This window comes from Portunus trituberculatus, chromosome 39, assembly GCF_017591435.1.
Source record: "Portunus trituberculatus isolate SZX2019 chromosome 39, ASM1759143v1, whole genome shotgun sequence".
In the NCBI taxonomy this organism is placed as follows: Eukaryota; Metazoa; Arthropoda; class Malacostraca; order Decapoda; family Portunidae; genus Portunus; species Portunus trituberculatus.
In genome coordinates this window covers 17,367,151-17,379,411 of record NC_059293.1, presented here as the reverse complement: position 1 = coordinate 17,379,411, position 12,261 = coordinate 17,367,151, and the positions used below count along the sequence as shown (strand labels likewise).

Sequence of the window (12,261 nt, the reverse complement as noted above, 5' to 3'; positions counted from 1 at the left end):
GGCTTGTGAAGCCAGTGCTCTAACCACTGAGCTACCGTGTGTGTGTGTGTGTGTGTGTGTGTGTGTGTGTGTGTGTGTGTGTGTGTGTGTGTGTGTGTGTGTGTGTGTGTGTGTTTACCTATTTACCTATTTGTGTATTACAGGGCCCGAGCTAAGCTCTCTATGTCCTGTCTCTTTGTCCATTCCTGTCATATCTCTCTTTCATCTGATTGACACACACCGTGTCAACGACATCACTGCTCAGTTTATTCCACTTATCAATGCTACGATGCGGGAAACTGTATTTTCTCACGTCATTTAGACAGATGTCCTTTATTAGCTTTTTCCATGTCCTCGGAGATGATTACTTGTGGTCACCTTTATCAACTCTCTATCCAGTATGTCAATCTTGTTCACCAATTTATACATAGTTATCATGTCTCCTCTTGTTCTTCTCTCTTCTAATGTGGTCAGCCCCAGCTTCCTCAGTCTTTCCTCATAGTCTAACTCCCTGAGTCCTGGTACCATCCTTGTTGCCAGCCTTTGTACCCTTTCTACCTTCTTCACATTTTTCTTCATATGCGGTGACCAGACACATGCTGCATATTCTAGCTGGGGTCTTATTAAGGTACATAATATCTTCATCATTCCTTCATCTAGGTAGTGGAATGCAACTCCAATATTTTGAAGCATGTTGTATGTTTTCCAAAAAATCCTGTTAATGTGTTTCTCCGGTGTGTGTGTGTGTGTGTGTGTGTGTGTGTGTGTGTGTGTGTGTGTGTGTGTGTGTGTGTGTGTGTGTGTGTGTGTGTGTGTGTGTGTGTGTATTTACCTAGTTGTATTGTACAGGGTTTAAGCAGAGTTCATAGTGTCCTGTCTCCATATCTCCATTTATCTAATTTTTCTTTAAAGTTATGCACACTATGTGCTGTAACAATTCCATTATCCAATGCATTTCATTTTTCCACTGCTCTGTGTGGAAAACTGTATTTTCCAACATCCTTCACACACTGCCTCATCCTCATCTTCTTTTCATGTCCTATTGTCCTTCCATCCTCTTCTGCCAACAGCACCAGGTCTTCTTTGTCTATCTTTTCAATATCATTTACTATCTTATACATTGTTATTAGGTCACTGCATTCTCTTCTATCTTGTAAGGTTGGCAGTCCCATTTCCTTCAGTCATTCTTCATATGTAAGGTCCTTTAATTCCGGCACCATCTTTGTAGCAATCTTCTGTATCCTTTCCAGTTTTCTTATATCTTTTTTAGAACTCGGAGACCATACCACTGCTGCATATTCCAGCCTTGGACGTATCATGCTTGCGATGTGTGTGTGTGTGTGTGTGTGTGTGTGTGTGTGTGTGTGTGTGTGTGTGTGTGTGTGTGTGTGTGTGTGTGTGTGTGTGTGTGTGTGTGTGTGTGTGTGTGTGTGTGTGTGTGTGTGTGTGTGTGTGTGTGTGTGTGAGAGAGAGAGAGAGAGAGAGAGAGAGAGAGAGAGAGAGAGAGAGAGAGAGAGAGAGAGATAATAGTTAGTAAATAAGATAAATTACATATTTCAATGATTTGCATGCAGGCAAGCATGCAAACAATGAGATATTAGCTTGTTTGGCCATGTAGTGAAAGAATACAAATAATTGAACAAAGCACACATAGGAACACCACTAAAAGAACCAAAACAAATACAATGATGCTTTAGCAAAGACCTACAAAGCAAGAAACTTGAGAGAAAAGGTGCATATAACTGTAATGTTTGATAAAGGTCATCCCATGATAAAGATGGACCTATGAAATTGTGAAACCTACCTTTAAAACAAGAAGAATCAGCTGGTTGTTTGAAGAAGGAATTTGCAACCAGAGCAATAAAAGCTGAAGACATCAAAGCAAGATGTTTCTGTGTTAAGCCTATACCTACTGGTTTCTGTTTTTCCGAAGAAATCCTTGATCTGGCCCTTTTCTACATAACGAGACCAGGTAATGTTGTACTCAACTGCTGAAGTGACATGGCAAGTAAGAACAGCAGGTTGTGTGGAAAAAACTGTCACAGTTTTTGAAGCCACAACATGTGGAGGTGGCTCTGTGGGCAGGGAACAACATAACTTGCACCAGCTACTGAATGGTAGAAACAATTTTTGTTACTCTACAGGTAACGTATCACATACATCTGAGTGAGAGTTAAGGAATGGTATATCATCAAATACCAGATGTTACCAAGAACTCTTATGGCATTCATAATGAAAGAAGAGTACCAACATGCATTCAAAATGTTCCTAATGCTACTTAACAAACTACTCAATCCATCCAAACAATATAAGATTTGTAACCATCTACAATACAGTATTAGCTTTATGAATCTGCTACAATTACTATCATGCCTATTCAATCCAAACTATGAATTAAAGATGCAGATCTAACAAAATATCAAATTGTTATATACTACAGTACTTAAAATCAACTACTTTGATACCTGGTATTTGTAATTTCAAGAAAAGTTGTCCTTTGCAGTATAGATCATTATTTCCTATGTCATTCCAGAAAGGGACATCACAGGGACAAAAATCATTATCAGAACATGATAAATAACAAACACAAGTATGAGGAAGGAATCTGACTTACCTTTCACATCTAGGTACACATCAGAGGAAGCAGTACCAACACTGTTATTTGCTATACATGTGTATTGGCCCTCATCTTCCTGGCTTGCTGAATTGACAATATAATGCACCTCTGATGATTGTCTGAAAACACAAGATGGAGTTTCTCACATGTTGAAATCACCTTCATCAAATCTCTACATTAAACAGAAAAACACAGAAGAGCACTTGCAGTAACTCACGGGTATGACTGTTCGGTGCCTATATACAGTCCATTCTTCTGCCAGAGCAGTGTGAAGGGCAGCAGAGTGTGAACGTGGCATGTGATTATTGCTGGTCGGCTGGTGTATCCTGTCACCTCATTCAGTGAGTTCACTTCAGGTAGACCTGTTCCATGATAGAAAAACATAGAGAATTTTAAAATCTACTACGTACAGAAGCTACTTTGTGACTGAAAAGATAAATGTCTGTTCCATGATAGAAAAACAGAGAATTTTAAAATCTACTACGTACAGAAGCTACTTTGTGACTGAAAAGATAAATGTCTACATAGAAGTACATATTGTATATTTAACTGTTTTCTTTTTTCACATTTTTTACTTATTATTTCCACTATCAGTAAAAGTATAAAAAAATCTGAGCTTGAAGTACCTTTCCAACTTTTGTACTTCTTTCAACATCTATACATGCACTGCAGTATCTGAAGGAAAACACTGGTTTTGTAGTGAGCACTAGGTAAAGGTCTAGGCCCCTAGGGTATGAAGAGTTCCTCCCTTCTGATGATAACGAGGATAATACTCACTTGGCTCTTGTGATGACACAGCAGTTGAAGAAATCCTTTCAAATTCATATCCATGTTTGTCTCGTCCAAAAATCTGCGATGAATAAATAAACAAATAAATGGATAAATTTTGAGCATAGTAATAAGAAACCTACATAGACAAGACCTTAGAAGACAATATAATCCAATAATATAAAAGTATTTACAAGCAACTCCCACCTTAAGATTGAAGGGCTGATCTGGAGTAAGAAATGCTGTGCCATTGTAAACAGGAAGGGACCCTGGTAAGCGAGTCAAAGGCAAGTCCTCCAGAATTCTTCCATCAAGAGAGATCATCTGCAGCCGAATCAAGTCCCCAAATTCTGTTACATCAGATGGCTTCACCAAGACATATGATGTTTCACCTGGTTACAAAACAATAACATCAATATCTATTAGTTTAAAGTAAAAAATATACTACTTAAACTGTTGATAAATCAAGAAGGTATTTTCAAGACAAATTATAGTGAACACTTATCAACATCCTCATTGTAATACAAAAAGAAATGTAATAGTTTTCCTTACCTGTCATAGGCCTATGGTATGTTTCCTTAAAGTCTGTTGTTGGATAGAGGGAGAAGCCATGGTCAAAGCTGAGGGACGACACTCCCGTGGCTCGCACAGTGAACTTACTTTCGCTACCCACAGAAATGTTATACTGCCCTGTCAAAATTATTAAGATTAGCATGCTATAATGGCAGAATTCTTATTACAAAAATGTGTTAATTCTATCAAATACATGAGAAGTTAACTTTTCAGTCATTAATACACTACTGGAAGAAATTCTTTTAGGGAGCAAGATTTCATTATTTATTTCAAATGATAGTAAGTTTCCTTCCTATAGAAAATACATCTTTCAATTTTACCTGGCGAGGGCTGCTTCACGCCCACTATCTTGACATTCTCTAGATCCAGTAAGTGTTCCACCCCTTCCTCTTCCTTGATGTATCTGCCTGCAGCATCATATATCTGCAGGATTTACCAGTGAGTCTGATAACTTACTATATGAACAGCTGAGTAAGACACCACATGAATAATCAAATGAAAACGTTTCAAAATGGCTTCTGGACTCAATCATATATCAGGTGACTGGATAATGTTTTGTCATTCATATTTATAATCAAGAAGTTATTTCATCTTAAATAGCCTCTAGCGTTAATTGTAGACCAAATAATGAGAAGACAGATGAATGCATTATGTCCACTGCTACAATCAAACATACTTCAATTTTTGGTTTCTCTCCAGACACTGAAATGGTGAACTGCTTGAGTGTCGGGTCTATTAAGAGAGGAATGTTCTCCTCCCCAGGGCCAAAATCTTCACGGTTGAAAGAGAGGAGGTTCACCTTCCGGGATTCAAGAGACACACGGACGAAATCCAGTACCTAGAAAACATACAGAAGCACACATACGTGAATTCCGTACCGTAGTAGAGGTGAAGGAGTTGCCCAATCCCAGTTTTCCGAAAATCAGTTACCCTAGGCAGGGATTTTTATTTATTTATTTTTTCACAATTTGCATGTCTGTTACTACTAACAGTTAAAATTGTCTGTGTAATGCAATAAGTAAATAAATACTACTTAAGGTAGTACAGCAACATGAGCTCAGCACAGCTCACGGGCTCACACCTCAGTGACCTCACTTGTGGTCCTGTATAACAGCCATTTTGTCTGACACAGGCAGCTTTTCAACACGTGGAAACCACAGCCTTGTTTTAGAGGCCATTGTAGAATTACAAACAAAAATGCCTACAGAACTGAGGGAGACACTGCCACGCCCCTGCAAGTCAGCTGTGTAATCAGCGTTTAGCCGTTTACACAGATGTTTACTAAACATAAAGCACCAACGTCAACAGATTTTGGTGGTGACAGAGCTGAGTGCTGCGGCACGAGCGCGTTTCACGTGACAACGTCTTGAACGGCTCAAACAACTCTTCAAATGACTGATAATGTAAGAGCTATCAAAGGTATTTTAGCTAGCATATAAGCCGAGTGGCTCAACATTACTTAGTCAAAGGACAAAACATGCCTACCGGTGATCTCGGGATAGAACTAAAAAAAAAAGTTAAGAGTTTTAGTTGCTACAACTATTCTGACAGGCTCCTCTTAAAGGGCATGGCACCTGAAAGCTTTGAACATAATCTATGTGATATAATTCAGACCTCATTAAGATGAGGAATATTACTGGCTTTAACGTCTGAATATACTGCAAACAATACCAATAAAAAAAGAAATTGATAAAACGAGGGCTGTACACATAATGCAGCCAATCATCAGTTCATCACACCTCTTTCACATTCCCCTTGTCCAGGTGGAAGATTTGTCCTGATGATGTGGAGGCAATGTCCTCAAAGGCTTGGTAACCTGGGTGGGTATGGTTGCCACAGTCACCCGTCATCACAAACACCACCTGAAAAATTAATAAACAATAATACTAAAACAATTCGTGGTGTAATCAGCAAATAATACACTTTCATCTTAAGGTATCAATGGTGGATTACTTCTCCCACGCCCTTACTTACTTGTGATTGCTTCTTCTGGATAATTTGCAGGACCTCATCTAGGAGGTAGTAGTCCTTGGCTCTGGCATCCGTGAATACGTACACATAGGAGTGAGGCAGGCTGATATCTAAGGCTATCCTGATCGCCTTGATGGCCATCTCTGGACAGTCACCTCCCCCAAATATGTAGGATTCCTTGAGAGATTCTTGGAACCTTTCAGGATCCGTGGTGGCTGTCACGGGACCCACCTCTGCGACCAAATATGAATTTACTTTCCTACTCATTGCAAATAATCATGAAGCAACCAAGAACACGTGACAATGTAAGTATTGAGAGATAATTACTTGTTAAGTAAGCACAGCACATCAACTCGCCTTTACCACCAAATCAATGATGGAAAAACGACAAAATTATTCCTTTTCTGAACGAATTTGTATTTGGCCAACCTACATCTTAGCAAATGCCTACTAATCTGTTATTGTCTATTATATTATTTCGACTTTGTATCAAAGTTTCGTTACATTAGGCGTGATAACAGGACATCGGCTCGGGCTAGAGAAGATTCAACGCATTCATCTAAAAATGAAATAATAACAATAATAATAATAATAATAATAATAATAATAATAATAAGTAAATAAAACAATCCACGACCAAATAGTACTTATTATTTACCCTCTAGTTCCGCTGCTTCCTTCAACATGCTGGTGGCAAGAGGAGATGCACGGAAGGGCAGAGTGGTGAAGTGGGCTTTATCGGTGAGGGAGCAAGTGTGAGGGTGGAGACGAGGGGAGGAAGGGCAAGCCTGATATCTCTGGGGTCATGGGACGTCTCTCGCTCTCCAGCCACTACAGCATGATAGGGTTACTGAACTCTTCCTCCTTCCCCTTAACCTTGCACTTTGAAGTAAGAGCAAGCTGTATGCTCACTACACTATACACATCACTACTGAGCATTTAGTTAAACCTCGCTTTCATTATAATTGATTTTCCCAAACGCAATATCAATTTAAATCTTAATAACCGCCTAACCAGAATACCGCCTGTAAGGATTACTCAGCGTACAAAGGAGACCGCGGGTCCTAATCCTACACATCGCTATTACGCCAAGACATTTTGTTGAAGATTCTTTTCGTTGTCTGATTTTCTGGCAGATGCGTACAGGAGCCCTCACCGATTCACCACACCTAGCCAACGGCATCCTGGGCTCATGAATTTTCATGTAAGTATGATGAAAACTCCTAAAACGATTGCCTTCTTCCGGTGATGAGGAAGTGAGGGAGCCAGCCAGCCAGCCTCCCGGGTAAGGCTGAGATGTGTTTACAAAGACAACAGTGTTCTCCCGAGAGATGCCACAGCCTCCCGATAAGGCTGGCTGGAGTTTGTAGCCACAGATGGAGTATGTCAGCCGTGTGAGCTGCTCCTGGTCCTACCTCACTAAATAATATTTCAAGCTAAAACTGGGACCGTGGGACGCGATTCATATTACTTCTTTTTCTTCCTTTATTTTGAGGATTAACACACACACACACACACACACACACACACACACACAGATGAGAAGTCTCTTAATGTGTGGCCCCTGTTCACCTAGCAGTAAATAGGTACGGGATGTAACTCGAGGGGTTGTGGCCTCGCTTTCCCGGTGTGTGGAGTGTGTTATGTGGTCTCAGTCCTACCCGAAGATCGGTCTATAAGCTCTGAGCTCGTTCCGTAATGGGGAAGACTGGCTGGGTGATCAGCAGACGACCGAGGTGAATCACACACACACACACACACACACACACACACACACACACACCATAGAGGAGGGTGGGCCAGGAGCGACAAGCACACGCGCGTGGTTGGAGGCTTGGGGAACAAACTCGAGGGTCAGCACGAGGGTGTCGCCGAGTATCACATTTCACAACACTCCTGTACCCACTACCCTGCCAACCTTTCCACGTTCGAGTATTCGTTTCCAAGGCTTTACGCGTGACTTACAAACGATGACACAAAGACCAGTTAGCTAGAATGATCGCTGCTAGTTTCTGTACAGCAACATTGCTAGAATCGCTCCTTTGGTTAAACTCACGATATATTTCAATGATATGTAAACTATTCGTAAATTATATAGTCGGCTAACTCTTGCAGGAAACTCATTTGCGGATAACGGCTAAGTAACAGACACGTACATCATTATAGTGATCATCACAAGCCACCGTCGCCAACAGCAGTACTCACATGCTCACTTATTCATCCTCCCTATAACCTTGGGACGCAGACACAGACATAACACACGCCACGAGCTAGAGAGTACTTCTTCCTGCTTTCCTCCAAGTGGGTCAAAGGGAACTTGTCCGGCGTGTAGAGGACCCATAAAGCATGGCCCGCCTTGTTATTTTAACTTTGGGCAATTCTGTCATACCGATCGTTTTTATGTAGAGCTAAGCCTGGTTATTTTCTAATAAACATCAGCGTCTCTCTCTCTCTCTCTCTCTCTCTCCCGACTGGAGATGGCAAAAGCTAATCTTTAAGTACAAATTGTAGGTGTAATCATAAGAAAAAATATTGCAATAGATATGCTAAAAAGAAAAAAAAACAATAAATTATTAATATGAGTTTTTTTTTTTTTGTGCAATTTAGCAAAAAAAAAAAAAAAAAAAAAAACAGGAAATGTATACTCAAATACATAAGTAATGTAACTGTATTAAAGAATGTTACTGAATTCCTATTTATGTGAAAGTTGAAGAAACACTGTAGTCAAGACTCACCGGGATCGTGGAAGGGAACAAAGACATAGTTGTGGATGGGACGGTCGAACTTCTCCAGCACTGTGTTGAGAATCTCTCCGGCACCCACGATCACTTGCTGCATATCATCTGTCATAGAGCCGGTGGTGTCGAAGACGAAGGCAAGAGTAGCGGCGCCCTCCTCCACCAGGTCGCGGGAACCCAGATCGATGTATCCTTGCGAGAACTGAGCGCGGAAGTTGAAGGAAGATCCCAAGTCAGTGGCAGTCGCCGTCTGAATTTGATCTAGAATGTCATTTTCCTCATTTTCCCGCAACACAGATTCTCGATTGTCGTAGTAAGCTTGTCTTCGAGATCTCTCAAATCCACTCGACTCTTTGTAAGTCCTCTGAGAGTCTTTGTCAATTTCTGGCTTAGCATTTTCTATTGACTTTGATGCATGTGTCGCTTCTGCCCACGCGACGGACAGAAACAATAAACTCAATATTTTTGGAGCTCTCATTGTTCTGTATTATATATTAGGCCGTCTTTCTTCACGTCATAACATTTTTTTCTTTGTTCACTAGTCGGAAGAATGTTTGCGGACTCCCAAGGACCTTCCTTGAGAGGCTGAAGAAGGACCACCTCTTACTTGTCCTTCTCGCGTTCCTAAAAGTAAAAACAAACAGTCCCTCCAGGAGTGCCTTGGTATTTCAATTGCTGCTGCGATGCCCTTCACGTTAATTTCACTCCATTGTGTTGTGTTGGTTGGCTGCTGTCGTTTTCCAAGAAGATAAGCAATTGTCATTAATAATAGCAGAAGACATGTCCTTTCATAGTAACAATCCAGTGGTCATCAATTATCTTATCATGACGCACTCAAAACAACTTTCACAGATAAGAAAAAATGGGAAAAGCAGAAAAAAGGAGATAAAAACATTTAATAGAGCACGACTTTAGTCACGGGGAAAAAACACCTCGGTGCCAGACAGGCGAGCAACAACAGTATATGAGGCTCGCCAGAAACACACAGGGTATCCCTCGGCCAGAAATGGAGTGAAGATCTTCCTAATTAAACACAATGTAAACACGTACATGGTTATTTTTTATCACTTTTAGATACCAGACTAATGGATCTCCCTTTCTCTCTCTCTCTCTCTCTCTCTCTCTCTCTCTCTCTCTCTCTCTCTCTCGCAAAAAATGTTTTAGCAAAGTTGTTGAGTTAGAATAAACACTTTATATTTGTCTTAAGTCCAACGCGACACATAAAAACATAAGAGACTTTTAACATCAATCCCATACCCACGAGTTCACTTAATTGACCCTCTCTCGCTAAAACAAACAATTTCTAACAAGGATTGGTCTTATAAGGATTTAAAGATCACACACACACACACACACACACACACACACACACACACACACGCGTAGTGTAGTGGTTAGCACGCTCGACTCACAATCGAGAGGGCCGAGTTCGAGTCCCGGGAGCGGCGAGGCAAATGGGCAAATAAATCTCTTAATGTGTGGCCCCTGTTCACCTAGCAGTAAATAGGTACGGGATGTAATTCGAGGGGTTGTGGCCTCGCTTTCCCGCTGTGTGGAGTGTGTTGTGGTCTCAGTCCTACCCGAAGATCGGTCTATGAGCTCTGAGCTCGCTCCGTAATGGGGAAAACTGGCTGGGTGACCAGCAAACGACCGAGGTGAATTACACACACACACACACACACACACACACACACACACACACACAACAAGAAAACGGAACATTAAAACACTAGAAACCTTTAATGATAAATCTAATTCGAGTCTCATTAGTGTTTGAGTGAATTTAAATCCCTCCCGAATAAATAAACATCGATGGGAATACTTTTAGGGACAGTACACCTCAAGGCCCATAGATCCTGTGGGCCTTAGTACACCTTTAACCCCTTCAATACTGGGACGCATTTCTACCTTGGGGCTTGGGTATGATTAGACAATATTATTTACATTAGGAAGGGTCTATGGAGGTAAGAGGATTAATTACCAGAGTCTTTACTATTTTAATCTCCACATAAGATTCTGAAGCTGTATAGAATCACCTAATAATAAGCAGAATGAATATGAAAACGTGCCATGGTACTTAAAGTTTAATGAACTAATAGATAAAGAGATAGATCAATATGCAATAATAACGATAACAATAATAGTAATGATAATAATAATGATAATAACAATAACAATAACAACAACAACACAACGAACACATTACGTACAACACTATATTGAATCCTCGCGTACCAAGTTCCTGTTCCGATAGGCTTGAGTCCGCCACAAGTCCTTCAGCACCGGATGGCTCCACGTGGTGCGCTCACTGCACGGACCACACGGGAACTGAGACGAAACCAGGAGGGGAGGACTGGAGGAGTAACGAACGCCCGCTCACGCCTTGGCCTTGACTCAGTGGGCACCGCCTCCTCCCCTCACTGGCACTGGTCCGCCTCTCAACCCTCGAACGATATATCACACTGAATGTGAGATCTGCTGATACTCCTTAACCATATTGTTTGTTGATCTTAGGATGAGCTAGGCGTATTATTATCAGAGAGAGAGAGAGAGAGAGAGAGGGGGTGGGGAAGAGCACCTCATCGCATTAAAACATACACGCGTTCTTCCTAGTAATAATAATAACAATAATTGTAATAGCAATAACAGTCTAGTACAGGAAAATAACCCGGCTATTTATGTGTTTCAGGCGCGGGTAACACTCCACCAGTAATGAGTAACCAGAGACGAGGCGTATAGGGTGCAATTTTCCTTCCCCTTCCTCCTCTCGCTTCTTCCGCTTCTAGGATGCTGTGGTGCCTCGGAGATTACGTCCCTTGTTTTCATCTTTCTTTTTTTTATCTCCTACTCTTCACAATCAGTTTTTTTTTTTTTTTCTATAGCTTGGTGCTTTTCGCAGAAAGAGATTAAAGGTTAGATCGAGATGGTTGAGGTGGTCGAGATGCCTCGTTAAGTAGTTCCGGGGCTGTGTGAGGGGATGCTTCAGCGCTACTTGAGACAGACCTCTTACCTTTCGATAATTCCTTAGTCTTCTTCATTTATTACTTCATTTCCTTGCAGCTCTTATAATAAAGTGATATGAATTCAGGCAACGATATTGTAGTTGTTTCTCAAAGCAGTGTACTGTACATATGTTCCCTTATCATCTTTATTCCTTTTTTATTTTCCTTACGTGTTTAATGATAAAGTAAAGTGGGATAATATGAGTTCACGCCATGATACATTAGTTGTTCATCAAAGCAATTTTTTTTTCTCTATTTTTCCTAAGTTTCTCGTTATGAATTCAAGAAATCAATGAAGATATCGATGTCGTACACTGTGTGATGGCATTGATGTAATGGAAGCATGCCGTTAATAGGCTCGGAACAATAACCGTGAACATAGCAGTAAGGTCAGGAAGAGAAGCAACAGTGTGACAGTGTGAGTTTATCATTACACGCTAAAGTACTGGTGTGGTGTGAGTGCAATACTGCTTGTTTTATCTGCTGTCTGCTTATCTACTTGTTGTTTTGTTTGTACTTTTGTTGCTATACTTGCATCTACTTAAACGTTACATGTTAATATTTTTTTTTCTTAAATCACCGTATGGTTGTTATATACGTGTGCAGGGGGAAG

At 40.8% G+C, this 12,261-nt stretch overlaps 1 protein-coding gene across 1 annotated transcript in view; it reads right to left on the bottom strand.

The window, feature by feature from the left end:
• Window positions 1–11,170, bottom strand: part of LOC123515753 (hemicentin-1-like) — a 63,252-nt gene extending 52,082 nt beyond the window's left edge. Inside the window, exons 1-12 of the mRNA XM_045274609.1 lie at window positions 10,857–11,170; window positions 8,644–9,376; window positions 5,912–6,141; window positions 5,677–5,799; window positions 4,614–4,775; window positions 4,258–4,360; window positions 3,917–4,054; window positions 3,572–3,756; window positions 3,374–3,446; window positions 2,814–2,958; window positions 2,594–2,715; window positions 1,893–2,054 (exon numbers count right to left, since the gene is read on the bottom strand). Of these exons, the coding sequence (XP_045130544.1) occupies window positions 1,893–2,054; window positions 2,594–2,715; window positions 2,814–2,958; window positions 3,374–3,446; window positions 3,572–3,756; window positions 3,917–4,054; window positions 4,258–4,360; window positions 4,614–4,775; window positions 5,677–5,799; window positions 5,912–6,141; window positions 8,644–9,124 (1,924 nt within the window). The 5' untranslated portion in view covers window positions 9,125–9,376; window positions 10,857–11,170. The remainder of the gene's footprint in view (window positions 1–1,892; window positions 2,055–2,593; window positions 2,716–2,813; window positions 2,959–3,373; window positions 3,447–3,571; window positions 3,757–3,916; window positions 4,055–4,257; window positions 4,361–4,613; window positions 4,776–5,676; window positions 5,800–5,911; window positions 6,142–8,643; window positions 9,377–10,856) is intronic.
• Between the last annotated feature and the right edge of the window lie 1,091 nt (window positions 11,171–12,261).